The following is a 20,625-nucleotide window of genomic DNA, read 5'->3' on the forward strand; positions in this document are numbered from 1 at the left end:
TGCTGAAGCTAAAATGTCAGAAGCCGGAGCTCTGACTCTGAGTGCTGGGCTGAGGGAGCATTCTTGGTGTCAGCCCTCCTCTTAGCCTCCGCAGCAGCCGAGCCCCTGGCTCCCCCTCCCAGATCCCACCTGCTCCCTGCCTCACAGCCTTTCCTACATTCCCCAGTCCTCTGGGGAATCTCTGAGGACAGAAGGGCAAGTCCACAGCCACAAGTAACACCTTCTCAGAGCTAACCAGGCTGCACCCATCACTGAAAAATGTTTGTGGCAGACTTTCATGTTTGTTTGCTCCCTCGCTCGTTCACTTAGTTAATCATTCATTCACACCAAGTGGTTCCACCTTTCAGTTATTTTTCATTAGGTTTGAGCTGCTAAACCAGCACAAGGGATGAATATTCAAATCACTGTGAAACTGCTCATCCCCCCAACCCACCAGCCAGACGTCCAGCATGTACTGAGTGCCCATCACAGTCCTGCACCGGTGTGACAAACAGGTATCTTATGTCCTCACATCTGACAAGTCCCATGTCCGTCACTCACCTATTCCCTGGGTCCCATACATGTGTGTGCTGTGTCAGAATCCTTTGAGCCTCTTCCTTATAGCAGGGTCAATAATACATGAATTGCCATCTATCAAAGTTCACATGATGTGTCTTTATTAACTTTTAAGGTCGCCTATATATTGCATTAAAGAGATCTTTTTAAAATTTGTGAAAGTCATGCTTGCTCCTTGTGGAAAATGTAAACAACGACAAAGTGTACAAAATAAAAAACCTCCCTTAAAATCGACTACTTCCATTCCTCTATCCCACAGTGCAGACCACTGTCAAAAGTGTGGCCAGAGTGGTTTAATTTTTATCCTTCAGTATCTTTTCTATACATTTGCAAAGGGGGAAATATATATATTAATTATATGGTGTAGTATATGTTTACAAGTTGAGGTCATAGACTATTGTTCTGCAAATTGCCTTTTCTCTGTAACAGTAAATGAAAGACATCTTGCCAGGTCGGTTCTTCAGACCCACTTCCTTCTTTTTAAAGGCTGCAGAGCATTCCCAGTATGGAGGGACCTGGTATATTGAACAGGCTCCTATCAGCCGACATTAAAGGTGTTTTCAATTATCCCCAGCTACAATGCTGATGGACATGTCTCTGAACTTTTATATGAGCATTTCTGAAGGATCATTCCTGGAAGTGGAATTGCTGGCTCAAGGGCATTTTAAATTTTAATGGTTACCAGGCATAGTGCCAGGCATAGTGCCAGACACACAGTAGGGTCTTTGTAAGTATCTGTGTAGTGAATGGCTACTGCTGGATTGCCCTCCAGGAAGAACACGCCATTTCCACTCCCACCAACAGCAGACAGGCACAGTACTGACAATTTCTGCTACTCAAGCCCAGCCAGGCTGGGCTTCAGGATAACCACTTTCCTCTAGGCCACTCTGCTGCTGCTGGGAAGGATTTAAAGCCCCTACGTCACCTTCAATGAAAGGCAGGCATCCTGATAGGGGATGACCTCCTCTTCCAGGTCTGCAAAGCCCATGGCTTAACACCCTCCCACTGGGGCGGGTGTTTACCACAGGGAGGGCAACCATGCGGGACGGGTGCTTTCCATGTTTACAAAAAGCACCTCCATATCTTCCTTCTGCTCCCCCGATCCACCCCTGAAACGGAAGGGAGACTTCCTGTGACTGGGCTCACTCTAGCACCAGCTCCAGAGCTATGCTGTCTCTAACTGCTCTTCTTCTTCTGAGTCCCTGCCTCCAGCAGGAACAGCCCCTATCCCTAGCATCTTTGAGGCTGACTATGCCATCTCCCTGCCCCTGGCCCTGGCCCTGTCACCTGACTAGGACCTGGGGCCCCAAGAAAGGCTATTATTGGGAGAGGCCTGCAGAAGGAATCCTTACCAGCACACCAGGGCCAGTTCTACCTCCAACCCCCTCAGGAACACTGGCCAGCACTGCTTCTGTGCCCTCTGCCAGGGAGCAGTGCCAAGGCAGGGTCCTGTGGAGGAGCTCAGACCTGCCCGAGCCCCCAAGATGCTGGCACAGGGGTGTCTCTCACACTGCATGTCCCATGCCAGTCCTCACAGGGATAATGATGCCCCTGTGGAGACTGTCTCCCAGGCTGCAGTGGTGACTGCCTCTCCTCTGAGGGGTTAAGCCTGCAGATGAGGCTGAGGTGGCGGTGCCCAGAACCCCACGGGACTGGAGGAGAAGGGCAGATCTCTCTCCTCTCCTCCCTCCCGAGATTCCAGGGTAGAGCAGATCAAGGTCTCCAAGACCCTGCCCCACAGATGGCCAGCCTCCCTTACTCACCTCCACGGTGCCCCATCCCCACCCCCATAACGACAGAGTCAGAACTGAGTTCTAAGTTTCCTAAGGGAAAGCAGGAGGACGGGATGAGGAAGCACATGGTGGTCACTCCCCATCTCTAGTCCCCGTCCGGACTCTTTGGCACCCAAAGACCTCAAGGAACCAGAGGTCAAAGCATCTGCCGAGCTCCTCTCCTGGTGGGTGACCTACTGATGTGCTATTCTTCCAGACTCATCAATGGTGGGATTTTTCAGGCACAGTGACCTCCAATTGCACCCCACCCCCTACACACACACACACACACACCCATGTACGCCAGCAGTGCCTGAGCTTACCTCCCCACAGTCAGAGGCAGATTCTCAGCAACAATCAACTGAAATTTAGTGAGAACATGTGTTGGGGGTGCGGGGAGGACAATGGGGTCTTCTCTACTCAGGTAGAATGGGAGAGAGGTGAAGCAGCCCCATCTGGCAGGGTGCATTGGTGCCCTCCCAAACCTCTCAGAGCTGGACATCCAGGCCACACTGGCACCCCAGGGTGCAAGCCTCCTCCACTGCTCAGAGGAGTCCATTCCACTGCTGGCACCTCCAACTGTTCACATTTTCCTCCTGGCAGCCTCTAACTTACAATGCGAGGTGAGGGGTAGACATGTCACTCCAGACCAGCCCTTGAGACAAGAGAAGCAGCTGACATGGAACAAGGGTAGAAAAGCAATAAATTAAAGCCAAGAACTGCCAGAGGTGTGGCAGGATGGGCGAGGGTGCTCCAGGGCTCCTGAGAGTCTCTGGTTTGACCCAGGAAGCACTGGGGAGGTGGCTGATGACAGGGTTCCAGGCTGGAGGTGGATCAGAAGGTGGAGTTGTTGATGCCTCTGCAAAACCCAGCATATTCTTCAGGCCTGAAGCTGTAGGGAGGGGGTGGCTCCAAGGGAGGCAGACCCAGGACAGGCTTCAGAATAATCTGCAGGGAAAGGAGGGGACACAGTGACTTCTTAGGGCGGGCCACTGGTCATCGCCACCCATGTGCTGGTGGAGGCATGTTTATCAGAGAGAGGAGTGACCCCCCAGTGGTGGCAGAGCCCACCCCAGGGCCCAGACACATGGCGTAAGGACACTCTTCACTGCCCCAGTGAAGAGTGATCTAAAAATCAGAAAAGGGAGGTATAGACAGCTGAGGGACAGAGCAGGGGTTGGGATGGATACCCACCTCACTGTAGGGGGGCGGGGGCTCAGAAATGGGTGCTGTGACCCTCTCTACAGGCGCAATGGGGGGCTGTTCCGGGAGGGCTGTTGGGGCCTCCTGCTCTGACTTTCTGCAGTTGAGATACAAGTGCTTAGTCACGCCATAGATGCACAGGAGGAGTATGATGATCAGGAAGATGATGACAGAAGTCCTGGGGTAACGAACCACCACCATCAGGCCGAGTTTCCAGTCACCACACCGCCCTCCCTCCTTTGACCTAGCCCCACCCTTCACAGCAGGAAGTCCAGTCTAGTCCTGTGTGGGCCAGACCCATCGGAGGACTGTGCCCAGAGCAACTGGCTCAGGGCTCACCTTAAGGGGTGGGAGAAGAAGTCATACTGCTCCAGCTGGTACTCTTGGCAACAGTCGCTCCCACAGCATTTGAATCCCTTAGGGCAGGTTCTGGGAGTGGGGTGGGATAGAGGCTCTTGGTATCAAGGTGGGGGTGGGGGAGGAGGGCAGAAGGATCCTAGCTTCCCTAAAACCCACCATGTGCTCAGGGCACAAGCCACACCTTTGGCAGAGCAGGGTTACAGGTTCCTCTGGGCTTAGTGGGAGGAATCTGGGGCTGGGATCGGGACCTGGGTTTCAGGTTCAGCTCACTACTGGCCTTGTGCACTCCTGCCAAGGTACATTCCTTACTGGGCCCCACTTTCCTCATCTATAAAATGGGTGTAATGAATGTCCTGTTGACCCTACTGGACAGGCGTGGGATTGAGAGTTGCAGTGGTTACAGCATCACTCTAAAGAGGTGCAGGGGGCGAGGGACAGTGGGGAGGGTCCAGGAGCGAACTCTAAAAGTGAATGGCGGGATGATGGACCCCACAGAACAGGAGGCAAGAGAGACTCAGTGTTCCTGAAACATCCAGGGCTGACTCGGTAGAAACACTTTGCCACCCAGAGAGCACCCCCCCTCAGCCCCTCCTCATTATGGGGAGTGACCCCCAAGTGTGAAACTGCCCATGGGTTGGTTGGTGGAAGGAGTGAGGGGGTAACAGAGTGGACTCCCCCTCTCTGGGTGGGGGGGGGATGGTTTCTGGCTAGAAGGGGAGTGGGTGAGGATGATGAAGGCAGGCAGGGCAGGATTTGGGGTGTCTTCTCCCAACAATGGAAGTTACAGCCCAAACCCCAGACTTACAAGAGACCACATGTGGCTGCAGCCTGTGGAAGAGAAGAGGCAAAGGTTTGGGTCATAAATTGGGGGCCAGGGTTCCTACCCAGATGCCACCCAGATACCTCACAGCCCCGAGGATCAGCATTTTCCCTCAAGCCTGCTTTCCACCTCACTCCACATGTCCCCTGGGTCAACGGTTGCAGCCTTAGCTGCCCGCCTGGTGGCCCCAGCTCCCCGTCCTCTTCTCGTCACACCTCCTACCACATTTGCTCACCCCTAGGTCTGTAAGCTCACACCACTAACCCACCCTTCCAACCCACAGCCATCACAGCCCCCCACCGAAGTCACTCCCGACACCTTGGCAAGTTCCTATCCCACAAATCCGATCACCAGAAACCTTGCAGGAAGCTCCCCTCAGTGCCTCCCTGGGTCCCAGACACCATGACCAACCCACCACCCACTGGGAGCTCCCCGGCTACAGGGGCAGGCCCTTGTCCCTGAGCCTTCAGGGCCCACTGAACTCCCAGTCATCCTTCAGACCCAGGCTGGGCTTTCCTGGCTCTGAGAAATGCTGGACCCTCCTCTCCAGAAACAGCTCCCCCCTCCCTCCCTCTTCCGCACTAGTTCTGTGCCACGTGGAGGCTATCATTATAGAATTTCACCTGATTAACATAAAAATATGTGTATAAGCCCTGCTTGGAGTGCTCTCTCCCCAGGAATCTGAGAGGCTGGCTCCAGCACCTTCTCTGACCATCTTCCTTAAAATTACATCTACTCTCACAAAGCACTTCTTTTCCCCTGACTGTGCTTACTTTCTCTGCATAGCTCCTGTCAACATCTAACACACTACGCATTTCATTTTATCTTGCTAGTTGTTTGTCTCCTCAGTAGAAAACTCCACCAGGGAAGGGATTTTTGTCTGCTGAAAACCAATACTCAGGATTTTGGCAGAATGAATGAAAGAACATTCACTGACAACCTGGTTTCATTTCATCCTGGTTGCTCCCAGGCAGTGAGGGGAGGAAGGGAAGCAGGCGGAGGAACACAGCTAAAGGGGGGTCATCTGTCACCCCACCTCAGCCTCCAGGGGGATAAAAAACCACAGCTCAAGAATAAGAAGCCGTGCTCGCTTCGGCAGCACATATACTAAAATTGGAACGATACAGAGAAGATTAGCATGGCCCCTGCGCAAGGATGACACGCAAATTCGTGAAGCGTTCCATATTTTACATTTCTCCAAAGAAAACATACAGATGGCTAACAAACACATGAAAAGATGCTCAACATCACTCATTATCAGAGAAATGCAAATCAAAACCACTATGAGGTACCATTTCACACCAGTCAGAATGGCTGCAATCCAAAAGTCTACAAATAATAAATGCTGGAGAGGGTGTGGAGAAAAGGGAACCCTCTTACACTGTTGGTGGGAATGCAACCTAGTACAGCCACTATGGAGAACAGTGTGGAGATTCCTTAAAAAACTGGAAATAGAACTGCCTTATGATCCAGCAATCCCACTGCTAGGCATACACACTGAGGAAACCAGAAGGGAAAGAGACACGTGTACCCCAATGTTCATCGCAGCACTGTTTATAATAGCCAGGACGTGGAAGCAACCTAGATGCCCATCAGCAGATGAATGGATAAGAAAGCTGTGGTACATATACACAATGGAGTATTACTCAGCCATTAAAAAGAATACATTTGAATCAGTTCTAATGAGGTGGATGAAACTGGAGCCTATTATACAGAGTGAAGTAAGCCAGAAGGAAAAACATAAATACAGTATACTAACGCATATATATGGAATTTAGAAAGATGGTAACAATAACTCTGTATATGAGACAGCAAAAGAGACACTGATGTATAGAACAGTCTTATGGACTCTGTGGGAGAGGGAGAGGGTGGGAAGATTTGGGAGAATGGCATTGAAACATGTAAAATATCATGTAGGAAACGAGTTGCCAGTCCAGGTTCGATGCACGATGCTGGATGCTTGGGGCTGGTGCACTGGACGGCCCAGAGGGATGGTATGGGGAGGGAGGAGGGAGGAGGGTTCGGGATGGGGAACACATGTATACCTGTGGCGGATTCATTTTGATGTTTGGCAAAGCTAATACAATTATGTAAAGTTTAAAAATAAAATAAAATTAGAAAAAAAAAAAAAAGAATAAGAAGCCAACTTTTTTTTCATGAGACCACCATATCTCTTTCTTTGGGAGTCGGGGGAGGGTCACACAGCATATAGGGATCTTAGTTCCCTGACGGGGGATTGAACCTGTGCCCACTGCAGTGGAAGTGGGAAGTCTTAACTACTGGACCGCCAGGGAAGTCCCAAGACCATGATATCTTTATATCTTGAAATAACAGTTCACTTGCTAATGACAACAATAAAGCTCGTAATACCAATGACAGCCGATAACGGTTGGGCTGACCCCCCTTTTCTGTGCTCAGTTCCCTGTACACACCTCCTTCTCTCAAGCCTTGGCCAGTAGGGTCAGGAGCAGGAATGAACCCCTGCAGGTTGGCCCAGAGAGGGTGAGGTGACTGCAGAGTTGGGGACAGCCCAAGGGGTCCAGGCACTCAGCATATCCACGTCCCCTCATCCCAGCTCCTGTGCCTCCCTCTCTCCTGGCCCCCAACTGAGAAAAAGACAGCAGATTTAACGAATTAATCTTGAGCTCCTGTTTGGACGAGCAGGGGATCCTCTCCCAGATTATCTCCCCTTCACCCACTTCTTAAACAGGGGGTGATCTTGACTGAGGTGGTATCAACATTGGGGCGATTCTGGGCAACTTCAACTTAACTTACACGTGGACCGAGGGTATTAACAGCCTGCCCCATGGAGTTGTTGGGAGAAATCAACAAAAGGATGCACAGCCCAGTGTTGGCACAAACCCATTGCAGGTGATGGAGAAGGAGTAACAGGGCTTTTGGGGTGAAGCCGCTCAGCACAGTTAGCGAATGTTGTGGGGAACTGGCCTGGCCCTTCCCTCAGACTCTTATAGAGGTTAAAAATCCATATTCTAGAGCCATGTCAGTTTCCAGGATAATCTCCCATCCCAGAACCAGATAGACTGCCCTTCCCCCAGGCTGGGGGGAGAGAGGACTGTGAGGATGTTGACACCCTGCCTTACCCTTGGAAATCAGATTTCCAGATCATCCCAGCCTTGGGTCAGGCAGCCAGATCAAATCCTATCACCCGCTAGAATCCTACCCCTACTCCAAAAACAGAAGAGGGAGCCTCCTTTTCTCCAGGCCACAAGCACAGATACACAGTCCCAGAGAGGGCCAGGACTTCCCCCAAGGTCACCCAGCACTGCAAGAACGGAGCTGGGGAGACAAGCTGGCGAGGCGTCCAGATCTCAGTCCAGACCTCAGGTCCCGGCTTTCTGACGCTGAGGGAAGGAGCAAGAAGGGCGACTCAAGGCTAATTGGGGGTCAAAGACCCCAGTCTCCGAGAGGCGCTAGATGTCAGCGGCGTGCGGGAATAGGTCCTACGACCCAGTACCCCACTAGGTGAAGGAACCCAGACCTTCTCAGGACCTCCCTCCGCGTCTTCTACCTATTACCTCCCCGGCGAAAAAGAGAAAGGAGTTGCTAACTGCCTGTGATCACGAGGAGATCCTGACGATGGAAGGTGGTGATTGGAAGTCAGAAGCAAGTCCCTGACCCACAAGAATAGGGGCCTGAAAGTTCCACAGTTTTACCTCCCAAGCGCTCACCTGTTGGAGGCCGGCCAGCAGGCCGAACAGCAAGAGGCTGGCGACCCAGGTATCAGACATTCTTGCCTGGGGGCCACTGAGCTTCCGAGTGTAGGGGAAGGAGGAGAGAGGCGGGTCCGCGACTTCTCCCACGACTCTCCACCTATAGGGCCCTACCTCGGGATGGGGGCGGAGCTGACGCACCCGGGAAGAGCCCAACCTGGGAAAAGGAGGGGGAGGGGGAGGAGGAAGAAGTCTGGATTGGGAAATGGGAGTTAGAAAAGATTATCTGATTTTAAATATATCACTCAGTCGTGTCCGACTCTTTGCGACCCCGTGGATTGTGGCCTATCAGGCTCTTCCGTCCATGGGATTTTCCAGGCAAGAGTGCTGGAGTGGACTGCCATTTCCTTCTCCAGGGGATCTTCCCAACCCAGGAATCGAACTCGGGTCTCCCTTATTGCGGGCAGACGCTTTACCGTCTGAGCCACCAGGGAAGCCCTTTATTTATATGTATATATATATATACACATACACACACATATATATACACATACACACACACACACACACACACACACACATATATATATATATATATAGTGGTGTCAGTTCAAGACTGCTGAGCTACCCTTTCCCAACCCCTAACTGCTCCACCCTCTAAGTGGTCCCAAGCTTGAGATGGAGAGGGGCTGCGGGCCGAGCAAGCTGGACCACTGGAAGTCCCTTCCCACGTGGACTTCTGAGGGGCAGAGGGAGAGCGGAAGCGAAGGCCTTGGAGTGGATTGAGGGGATTGTAACGGAGGGAGGTGCCACTTTTTGTTTTGTTTTGTTTTGCGGAGAAGAGAGGGAGGGGCGGCCTGCTTGATTTCTGGGGAAGGAGAACCAAGAGTAGAGCACTGGTACAGTCCTGCCCCGCCCCCACCCCCCTGGAAATCCAGGGAGGAGGCGTTTGTACATTTCCTCCATTTGACTACAGGGGAAATTGAGGCCCCAGGATTCTTAGACTAGTTCCTGAGTCCGCAGAGCTGAGTCCGCAGAGCCAGGCGAGCCGGGGCGCGGGCGAGCAGGCCCACCCACATTCCTAGAAAGACCCCCCCCCCCGCCGCCCGCCCGAGGCCGCGCTCCTGGCCTGCAGGGGCTGGATTCCGACCAGCCGGCGCGCCCAGCCCTGAGGCGCATTGTGCTTTCCGGATCCGGCCGGCAGGTGGCAGCATCGCTCAACGCGGGATTTCCCCCGGAGCCAGGCGGAGCAGGGCGGGGACCTGGGTTGGGTCTCCCCGAACTCTCTCCCCGGGGGACCGGGCTGGAGGGTGGGGTGGGAGACCGTCTCGGTGGGCGATCAGCAGAAGGGAGAGCCAGACTCCCAAATACAGATGAGACGTAAGGAAACCTTGCGGGAGTTGGAGAGATGGAGGCCGGACACTTGGGGTAGGGGCGAAATGGAGATGGTCGTTGGGGTGCTGTTCCTAGACCTGGGGAAACGGGGAGGGATCCTGGAGAGGATCAGTTCTTAGGTGCTTAGAAGTTCCTGCTGTGTCTCAAGTCTGACTTCGCCCCTGAAAACTAGCCCCAACCTAGTAGGAAAGGACAGCCATCCTCCTTTGGCTTTTTCTTTCTTCTCTGCATGCTTTCTCCTTACCTCTGTTTCTCATCCCTCCCAGTCCGGTCATCTGTCTTCTGTTTAACCCCTCCTTGCTTTGCCGTGTTTCTCCCTGTCTCTGTCTCCATGCAGTTTCTCTCCATTCCTACGTGTTCCCTGTTTTCCCATCTCTGTTTCTCCTCTTTGTTAATCTCTGTCTGTCTTCGTGGAGGAGTCTGTTTTTCTGTCTGTTTCCATTTCCCTTATCTCTGGTTTGCTCCCGTGTCTGTGTCTCACTGACTCTCCTGATCTCTCTTGGTGTATCTCTCTCTCCTTGGTTTCTTTCTCTGTCTCTGTTTCTCATTATCTGTTGGCCCCTAAGGACAGAATCTTCCAGTCTCTGATCCAAGCGGAATTGGGATCTGGCCCCAGAGAATGCCTTCTCTATTTGCAGTTCCTGTTGACTGATCTTGGAGAAGGGAATGGAGAGTGGGGGCATGGAGCAGCATGTCTTTCCTCCTCCCTAGCCCACTCCTCTGCCAAAGGAGACATAGTGCAGAGGGTTCTGGAGCTTTCTCCCCCCAGCACCCATGCTGCTGCTTCCTTAGTGAGTTGTTGCTGACTTGGGCTTCCAGGGCCCTGTTGCTCCAACACCCAAGACCTGAGGTATCTGCCCGGAACCTTCTGCCCCTCTGCCCAGGCCTGGAGCCTGACAGAGGTGTAGCCTTTCAGGTAGAGGAAGATGGATGAGCTTAGGGAGAAGGGTATCCTAGGGAGTGGAATGAGGATGCTAAAAAGGGCATGCAGGAGCTTCAGGGGTAGACATACGAGGCTGAAAAGGTGAAGGGACCAGGCAGGTTGGCACCCTGAGGAGAAGCAGGAGGAGGGCAGGATGATGGCATTGCTTCCCTCTGGCGTCCACTGACACAGATGTAGGATTGCCAGACAAAATACAGGATGCCAGTTAAATGTGAATTCCAGATAAACAGTGAATAACATTTTAGTATAAATAAATATGTCCCATACAATATTTGGGACATACTTAAACTGAAATTTAGTTGTTATCTGAAATTCTAATTTAACTGAGTGTCCTGTATTTTTATTTCTTAAATCCAGCAACCTTACCCACATCCCTGATATGTTGTAGGAGAATATCTACTCTGCTCCCTGCCCCGTGTCTCCCCAGTGGGAAAGTGAGGCTCCTGGGCAGAGTCTAGAGGGCCTCTGGAATCTGTTTCTGGATCCCCAGTGTTTTTTCATGACATCAGACTTCCTTTCTATGCTCCTTCCGGCAGATGGGGATGGGCTGAGCAGCCTGGAGGTGGGCGGTCCCAGCTCAGGCCAAGAACACCAGGCCCTGTTGTCAGCATGCATCATGGCTCCAAGGGCCCCAGCATTCCTGGTGGGTGAGGTCGGTTGGGGGTGGAAGCACAGTGGGGCCCCAAACTGAGCAGACAGGGGCCTGGTCTTGTCTAGGGGCAGGAGGGTTGTGGACAATGACAACACCTTCTGTTCAACACTCTGGCAGTGGGTGGGCAGTGCATGTATGTGTGTGCGTGTGTGCTCAGATATACAGGGACATGAGGGCAGGGGAGGCCCAGAAGCCTCACGCAGACAGTGGGTCCTTCTAGAGTCCATGCCAGTTTCCATCTGGGGTTTCCCGAGAGCAGCACAGTTGCAGCGTCTTACTACTGGCTCGAGCCTCCCTGGCCCATTTGCTAAAGAAGGAGCTGATTGTGCACCCAACAAGGGCCCAGCTTGAAGGGCCTCAGAGGTCAGCTGGGCCACCCGCTCTCTTCTCAGAGAAGGCAGCTGAAGACCGGAGGGGTGGAAAGGCCAAGTCACAGGGGACACTGGGGCTGAGTCAGGACCCAACTATGCAGGCCCTAAGACCCCACACCCAGTGGTGCCTCCGGGGTGGCACACATGTCAGGCCTGGGGAGCCTCTGCTAAGGCTGGAGGAACTCACTGGGAGCTGCAGTGGGAGGCCTCGTGCAGCCTGGCTCAGCCAGGCCCCAGGCAGGCCCTGGGTAAGAGGCAAGAGCCAGACTGAGTTCCGTTCCTCTCACCTCCCTCCCCACCATGCTGTGGTGGACACTGATCCCCATAAATGACATGGCCTTGGGCAGGGATCTTTCTTTCAGAAATACCCAGAATGTTCTGCCCTAACCCAGCTCTTAGAAGAAAAGTTATGACCAACCTAGACAGCATATTAAAAAGCAGGGACTTTGCCAACAAAGGTCCGTCTAGTCAAAGCTATGGTTTTTCCAGTAGTCATGTGTGGATGTGAGAATTGGACTATGAAGAAAGCCGAGCGCCAAAGAATTGATGCTTTTGAACTGTGGTGTTGGAGAAGACTCTTGAGAGTCCCTTGGACTGCAAGGAGATCCAACCAGTCCATCCTAAAGGAAATCAGTCCTGAATATTCATTGGAAGGACTGATGCTGAAGCTGAAACTCCAATACTTTGGCCACCTGATGCGAAGAACTGACTCATTGGAAAAGACCCTGATGCTGTGAAAAATCGAAGGCGGGATGAGAAGGGGATGACAGAGGATGAGATGGTGGGATGGCATCACTGACTCAATGGACATGAGTTTGAGTAAGCTCCGAGAGTTGGTGATGGACAGGGAGGCCTGGTGTGCTGCAGTCCATGGGGTCACAAAGAATCGGACACAACTGAGCGACTGAACTGAACAGAACTGAACCCAGCTCTGCCTGTAGGGACAGTATTACGTTGTGTTAATAAGTGTGCCACTTGTTAGTGTGTGCTGTGTGACTTCAGTCAAGAAACCAAACCTCTGTGCCTTTCTACACTTATCTGTGAAGGGGGTGTGGGGGCGGATAACAGTACCTCCTTTGTCACACAGGGTCACTGTGAAGATGAAATCAGCCACTCAGTGTCTGGCATACAGTAATGGTAAATAAATATTACCTTGATAGGGAATTCCCTGGTGGTCCAGCGGCTACAAGTCTGCACTCCCAATACAGCGGGCCTGGGTTCGATTCCTGGTTGGGGAACTAGATCCCACGTGCCACAACTAAGACCCTATGCAGCCAAATAAATAAAAATAAATATTTTTAAAAATTTTCCTTAATAACAATATGCTACAATAGCTAAGACATGGAAGTAATCTAAGTGTCTATCGATAGATGAATGGATAAGAAGAGGTGGTATTATCAGCTATGAATGAATGAATGAATGAATGAAATAATGAAAGAATGAAAGAATGCCATTTGTAGCATAATAGATGGACCTAGAGATTATTATACTAAGTCAGACAGAGAAGGATAGATTATATGTGAACTCTAAAAAATGATACAAATGAACTTATTTACAAAACAGAAATAGACTCACAGACAGAAAACAACTTTATGGTTACCAAAGGGATAGTACAGGTTGGGGGCAGGGGAGAGACATAAACAGGAGCCTGGGATACAGGCTACTATGTATAAACTAGGCAAACAAGAACCTACTGTATAGCACAGGGAGCTATACTCAGTATCTTGTAATAACCTGTGATGGAAAAGAATCTGAAAAAGAATATATATGCATCACTTTGCTGTGCACTTGGAACTAACATAGCTTGTAAATTAGCTATCAGTCAGTCAGTATGTTAGTTGCTCAGTCGTGTCAGACTCTTTGTGACCCCATGGACTGTAGCCTGCCAGGCTTCTCCGTCCACGGAATTCTCCAGGCAAGAATACTGGAGTGGGTAGCCATTACTTCTGCAGGGGATCTTCCTGATGCTGGGATCTAACCAGGGTCTCCTGCATCGCAGGCAGATTCTTTGCTATCTGAGCCACCAGGGAAGCCCTGTAAATTAGCTATCGGTTCAGTTCAGTTCAGTCGCTCACGTTGTGTTGGACTCCTTGTGACCCCATGAACCGCAGCACGCCGGGTCTCCTTGTCCATCACCAACTCCCGGAGTTCACTCAGACTCACGTCCATCGAGTACTTCAATTTAAAAAACACACAAAATAATAATAAGCAATAAATGTTTCTTTCCTGGTAAAGGGGCCCAGAGCTTTTTGTCTCCGTTTCCTACGGAGACAGAATGAGGTGCTAAGAGATCGAGGGTATTGTTTCCCTCTGAAAATTGTTCTAAGCCCTTCTAGACCGGCCACTGAAGTCTAGCCCCACTTCCCGCTGTTCCCTGCTCACTAGCCCCCTCTGCTGTCCAGTAGGCGCTTTGGGCCCCACCCCAGGGAGGTGGGGTTGACTGCTCCTGGAGGGCCACAGGGGTGTGGCAGTGGTGCTGGATCCAGGAATTTGAGAATTCCCTCTCTTCCTGGTTTGTTTCCCATTTCTGCTCCCACTGAGCATTGCCTGGGCTCCCCTCAGCCTCATGGGGACTGTGCTCTTCCCTGACTGCCCCCGTCCACTGTGGCTCCCCGAGGCCATCAAGGGATGTCCTCAAAGCCTCCAGCCTGACCTCCTCCTTGCCCCTGGTGGGGTATGTCACTCTCTCATTCCTTAACTTCTAGAGGCTCCCACTTCTGCCTAAATAAATCCTACCTCCAGGAGACCTTGGGTCCTTCATAACTAGCCCCATCTGTCCTCCTGGCGTGTCACTCTCCCTGTCCTGCCCACAAGCCCTCCAGCCACATGCCCAGCCCTTTCTGCTCCTCTCCTTTCCTCTGTACCTAGTACACCTGCCCCATGCCTCCCTGAAACCTAACAAATTCTCATCCATCCTTCAAGGCTCAGATCAAATACCACCTCCTCCAGAAAGCCTTCTTGGACTTGAATCCTCCTGCAATGAAGTAATGATCCCCTTCCTGCTTACCCCTCCCCGAGCCTTTCTCTGGGCCTTTCTGACGCACTTGGCCATTCTCCCTTGAAGATGTGTGTACATGTCCTAGTGTTCCCACCAGGCTGCAGGGGCCAGCCCAGTTCTGATTCAGCTTTCGTTTCCCATGGTGCTTTGTTCCAAGTAAACACTGGCTCTGTTGTCACTGAGTTGAAGCTGGTTGGGGGCCTCCTAGGGTCAGGGCCCAGATTTCTCCAAGGGGATAGGGAATGAATTACCGGAGTCCTTAATGGGGGGCTCTTGGTTGCCGAGGTTATTCCAGACTGACCAGGTTTCCCATCTCCACAGACTGTGTGGTTTGGGAAATTCACCTCTTCTGCTTTCTGCCCCCTCCCCAAGTATACACATACCCCTTCACCTTGTGTAAGTGAGATGGCTCCCCAGGGATTGAGCAATTCCTACGAGGCCCGCTGCAAGGAATGCGTGGCTCCCTGTCCACCTTCCAGGACACGCAGGATGCTTGCTGGGTTGCCAATAGGAATTCTTGGCAATGAGATCAGGGTCTGAGTCTCCTTCCCAGCATTTCTTTGAAAACTAAAGCCCACTGGCCCGTCACTCATTCTCAGGGTGATGGGTCTGGCTGTGGGAAGATAATGTCTTTAATTGACCCTGGGCTGAGCCACCAACCCGCGTGCCAGGAGGATGGAGAGGGGAGTGCCACCTGACGATTATCGGTGCAGGGAGCTTATTATCCTAATGAGCAGGTTGGAGGAGCTCAACTAATGCTCACCTTCCCAGAGTCTTAGCAGAGACAAAAACTGCATTTGGCAGCCTTTATCCTTCCAAAGTGTAGGTTTCTGGGGCACAGCCAGTGGTGGGAAGGGAAACACCTCCAAGAGGTGGGTGGTGGGAAGTTCAGAGGAAAGGAGGCTAAGCTACTGAGCTTTGGCTGTCTTGGGTGGCAGAGGGAGCATGGCCACTAAGACTCAGATGGGAAGAACTTAACTCAGGTTAAGGGTCTTCAGAGCCCTCCAGCCCTGGTTCCCTGCTTCCGGGGCTCTTTCTCCCCAACGCTACCCCTCCTCCCAACAGCTCCTCTCCCATCCCCACCCTTGACGCTGTCTCTTAGAGATAAGACCCTGTAGTCAGAGAGAAGAAAGGGGTTGAGGAACCCCTAGGGCCCCCACTTTGTAGCTCTGCGCTTGGCCCCTTGAGAGAGGGTTCTTTTGCACCCTGTTTGTTGCTACCTCTGCTGACATCCAAATGTTACAAGGGATCGTGGTTAGACTTCAGAAGAACTTCCCAATCCCAAACAAGTGGGGGATTCCAGGTGGCCATTAGAAAGGGTAGCCCCTCTGTGAGTTGGGCATTTTGAGGAGACGGCTTCTAAAGGGTCTGGGAACTGAGACTGAAATGCAGAGAAGACACAGCTTGGGACATCCCTGAAACTGATCACCAGTTAGGGACCTGGGAGTTAGGCGAAGAATGAGCGTGAGCAGAGGGGCGGGGAAGCGAGGTGGGCAGAGATCACATTCTTCCGCAAGCCATAGCTCCTTTAAGCAGCCACATCATCTGGCCCCTAGCCGAGCACAGACTTGGCTGGAGTTGTGTGCACACACGCGTGGGTGGGCGCATGCAGTGTGTGTCTGCATGTGTGTTCATACGTGAGTGCACACCACCCAGCCTCTCGTATGGATGCAGCAGCCCCCTCTCAGCACCCCTGGCTTCCTTATCACCAGGCCAGCCTTTAGGGGGCTGCCTCCAGGATCCCCTCACCCCAGTGGCCCTGTTAGCACCTCCTCCCTCCCTTGTTAGCGCCTCACAGCCCCTCTTCCTCCTCAGCCCCTGCTGTCCCCAGAGAGAGGCCGGTGGCTTGCAGCCCAGTTCTCCTCTTCCGACTCTGCTTCAGCTGCTATTTTCTGAAGCTTTGTTCTGCTTTCTAGCCCTGGAACCCCTGCCCTCTTCATCCTCCTTCATCTACGTGGAAAGGTCCTTTCCTGAATAAGCCAGCCTGGGGTGAGGGGTGAAGTTGGTGCCCCTACAATCTAGCACACATTCCTCTTCCAGGCTGAGGCACAAAGCAAGCTCCTCAATCAGCCTCTCCTGCCTAGAGGATAGGAGGTGGCAAGTCTGGGAGGGAACCTGTTTTAGGTGCCAAAGCTGGGTCCTGGTGCCAGCTGTGCCACCCTCACCTGGACACACAACCACCCTCTTTGCAGCTGTGGGATAGGGAGAGAGTTGGTAGGGGAGAGGGATGGGGTAGAAGTGTCTTCTACCCGCTTCTCCAGGATGGCTGTGCCCAGCCTCAGCCTGGGCTGCCGAGTGGGACAGGGTGGTCCTGTGCCTGGAGCCAGGCTGTCAGCCTGCCAGGACTGCAGGTTTCCTCTCCTGAAGGGCCCCTTCCTGGCCAGCTTTGATGTGTCTGCGAGGTTAGTGAAGGATGTTTGGCTTCAGGGCAGGGTGCCAGGATAAACTCCCTCTGCCTGCTGGGCCAAACCACTGCCTGCTCAGCGCCCAGCTCAGTGCCTGCCTCCCCCAGCCCAGGCCCAGCCTACCCCAAACCCGGTGCTGCCCTGCTCACTTGGGGGTGGGCACCGAGTTGCCGTGGTTACTGCTAGTGGGGAGAGGCTCTGAGGCCATTGGATGCCCTGTCTCAGAGGCTGGCACTGGGGTGTCTGCCTGCCTGCTAGGTGACCAGGTGCCTGGTGCAGGTGGGGTTGAGGGGCCGGAACCCGGCTGCTGGGAGGGGTGGGCGTGAGTTACAGTACAGGGGAGGGGCGTCCACGTGGCGCTGTTTGCACAGGCTGCAGCTTTTCCAGATGTGCTGCGGCTCCAGATGTAAGGATGACTCAGCCTGGAATGGGAAGGGGTGGGCGGTCCATCGAGGGGGTGTCGCGTAGAGGGAAGTGAGGCCCCCCACTCCTGAGCAACTGCCAGCTGCTGCTCCCCTGCCTCTGGAAACCCCAGCTCCCTGAAGCCTGAAGGCCAGTGGAGTGGTAGCGCAGGAGCTGCCCAAGTGTGCGGCCCTCATTTCCTACTGTGTGCAGATGGGGAGAGGGGAGGTGAGGCCTCAAGGCAAGGGGCCCAGCTAGGGGGTCACCCATGGCCTGGAGGGAGAGAAGCTGAATGCGGGGGCAGTGAGCCTGGAGGGAGGCAGGCAGGGGAGGGGAGGGGGACGGAGATGCGGGCAAGGAGAAGCTCAGGACTAAAGCGTTAGAATCTCTCAGGTTCCCTTGGTGGGGGTGTGGAGCTGGAAGGAGGGTATGAGTGCAGAGGATTTGTGTGTGTGTGTGTGTGTGTGCATGCGCGTGTGTGTATGTATGTGTCCTCATTCGGGGGGACATGTGGGGAACTGGTATCTTGTGGTGAACGTCTTGTGTGTGACTCCTATAAGCTGTGTTATGAGCTGGGTTGTAGAAGGTTATGTGTGTGGTGGGCACGGTGGACTGTGGGGATATGGTCTCCGTGGTCTGTGTGGTAGAGAAAGAATGTGCAGACAGCATCTGTGTAGTGATTGGTGGGGCGGAGGGGAGATAACGCACATTTAACTGAAGCCACGGGCTGAGGGTGGGTCCCCCAGACCTGGGGAGTCAACAGGTGTCCAGGCACATCCGGCCAGGGCTCCAGAGTTCTGGGGCTTCCTTCATCTCCTCCAGCCTCCCCACTTCGTGGGGGCCTTTTGGGGAGTTTTCAGAAGTCTCAGAGCCTCAGTTTCTCCCGCTGAGCCCAGCCTGCGTGATCTGCTCTTGCAGGGTAGCTGAGAAGCCGCTGAACTGGTGATGGGAGTGGGTGGCTAGCACCCTGTGGGTTACAGCACAAGGACCAGGTGTGCGGTTCAGGCTGGAGGCTGCTCCATGCACCGCTCCCCCGGCTCTGCTGAGCTGCTGTCCTGGCCTCCTATTTGGCCTCCAGGAGTGTCTGCTGGCCAGGCCTCTGGGTGCTCCCTGGAGAGCCCCACCTGTGCCAGTCACGCATGCCAGGGTAAACAGGGCACTAAGTGTCTGGGCTGGTGCCGGCCGCAGGCTGGGCACTGCTTCCCTCACTGTGGCTTAGGTTGCCTCCTCCAGCTAAATGACAGGTCTGAGGCTCCAGGCCTCATAAACAGTGTTTTCTGGGCAGGTGGGGTCAGAGAGAACTGGTACACAGACAGATAATCAAGTTTAATAGGGGGACAAGTTGCCACCTCTAGGAGGGCTGTTAGAACTCTGGCCGGGTGTGCCTGGACACCTCTTGCACCTCTGAGGCAGCAGTGGCAAAATTATGCGTTACTTCCCAACACACACACACACACACACACACATGCCCCAGCCCGCTGCTCCACCAGGTCTTCAGCACAGTTCTTGGCACCTACTTCCCTTGTGGACGCAAATATCCCCTCAGAGGTGACTGGGACTCAGTCAGCACATCTCATGTTGTCTTGTTCCCTCTTTACAATCTGTGAGTGAAGCCCAGAGAGGGTGAGCCCTTTGCACTACATCGCCTGTGTGAGATGTGAACTTGGATGTGAACTTGGATGTGTACGTGGTCCTCCAGACAGCAGAACCACTCCGCCCAACCCCTGGGTCGTCATGCCCCCTCCTCTGGGGATCCCAGCTGAAGCCAGCTCCTTTCCTGACTTCCCAGCATCTCCACTTCCTTCCCCCTCCCCTAGCCCCCTTCTTCTCAGCTCCTGTCTCCCAGCTCCTCTGGGCACAGTCCAAGTGAGAAGGGAACACTTACTTCTCTGCCCTCTCTCCTGGCAACTGAGGGGGAGGAGGAGCCTCAGCCCCATGATGCCCCCTGAGGGGGCTGGGTCTCTGCGGGAGGAGAGCAGGCTCCAGGGGGCAGAGGAGAGGGGACATGGAGGCAGCATGGAGGAGCAGGAGGAAAGCCCCCCTTCTGAGGCAGGCTGCAGGCCCTTCACCCCTCCTTGGAAGCAGAGGAGAGGGGCTGAGGAGCCAGGGGGTGGTGGGCGGTGGGCAAGAGTCCAGGCCCCTGGGTGCCTGGACACACTCCGGGTAGACATGAGGCTTCCTCCCTTCCTGTGCCTTTCCCTGGCCCTGCACGCACCTCTCTCTCTTCTCTCCTGCCTTTTTCCTCCCCTCCCCTCTCTACTCCTTGAGGGGAGCCAGCCCCAGTGTCTGGAGCCGGTTCCCAGAGTGGACAGTGGCTTTGCTCAGGGAAGTTCTTGTCCTCAGCCCATGGTCTCCCAAGAGCCATGTCCAGCTCCTCGTTTTTTGGCCCAGGCTCTCCCCGAGACCCCCCTCTATGTCTGGGGTCCTCAGAACTGACCCACTCGTGCCTGTCGGGGGATGTGTATGTGACTGCTCCCCAGGCTGTCAGGGAGTGAGGGCAATGCTGGCCGTGTCTGTCTGTCTGTCTGTCTGTCTCTCTCGTCAGTTTCTCTCTCTCTCTCAGTCACTCGCCCCCTCTCTCCCTGGGAAGGCAGCACTCTGGGAGGCTGGAGCCTGGGGTATAGGACAGTCCAGATCTATGCCATTGCTTGGGTAGAATTCTTAGCAGTGCCCCAGAGCACTCTGATTTGGACTACAAATTATGTTCTCATGGCCCCCATCAGGGCTGAAGAACCCCACAGCCTCTCCACCTGTTTCTACCTCCTGGGTGAGCTGTGTAGTCTGCTTGGGCCTTGCCCAAGGATAAGAAGGCCAGAGAGCAAAGCAAGGAGCTGTATAAATAGCCCATTTGGGGGGAGGCCCCCCAGCACTGGGTAGGGCAGATCTGCCTGCTGGAGAGGGAAGAAGGAGAGCTGTGGTTGCCCCCAAGCAGCATGTAATTTAGGATTTATTTTGGGGCATTCTCTCCAGCTCCGGGTGGGGCTGAGGTTAATTTAAGGAGTTGGGGTTGGATGGGGAGGAAGAGAGGGAAGCCCTCCCTCTGGGCCTGGCGGGGAAGAGGGTCCTTTCTGAGAAGCC

At 53.6% G+C, this 20,625-nt stretch overlaps 1 protein-coding gene and 1 non-coding gene across 2 annotated transcripts; one reads left to right on the forward strand and one right to left on the reverse strand.

Moving 5' to 3' along the window:
- Positions 1-639: 639 nt before the first annotated feature.
- TMEM92 (transmembrane protein 92) lies at positions 640-10,124 on the reverse strand. The gene is made up of 6 exons (XM_070774442.1): positions 10,021-10,124; positions 8,400-8,598; positions 4,696-4,718; positions 3,870-3,959; positions 3,522-3,708; positions 640-3,275 (listed from the first exon to the last, which is right to left on the reverse strand). Exons 1-6 carry the CDS (start codon positions 10,122-10,124, stop codon positions 3,162-3,164), a joined length of 717 nt encoding a protein of 238 aa, XP_070630543.1. The 3' UTR covers positions 640-3,161.
- On the forward strand, positions 5,794-5,900 carry LOC139177916 (U6 spliceosomal RNA). Its single transcript, XR_011562375.1, has one exon. It is a non-coding gene; the product is annotated as a U6 spliceosomal RNA (small nuclear RNA).
- Positions 10,125-20,625: the final 10,501 nt, after the last annotated feature.

The sequence above is a fragment of the Bos indicus genome, chromosome 19 (genome assembly GCF_029378745.1).
Source record: "Bos indicus isolate NIAB-ARS_2022 breed Sahiwal x Tharparkar chromosome 19, NIAB-ARS_B.indTharparkar_mat_pri_1.0, whole genome shotgun sequence".
NCBI classification, from domain to species: Eukaryota; Metazoa; Chordata; class Mammalia; order Artiodactyla; family Bovidae; genus Bos; species Bos indicus.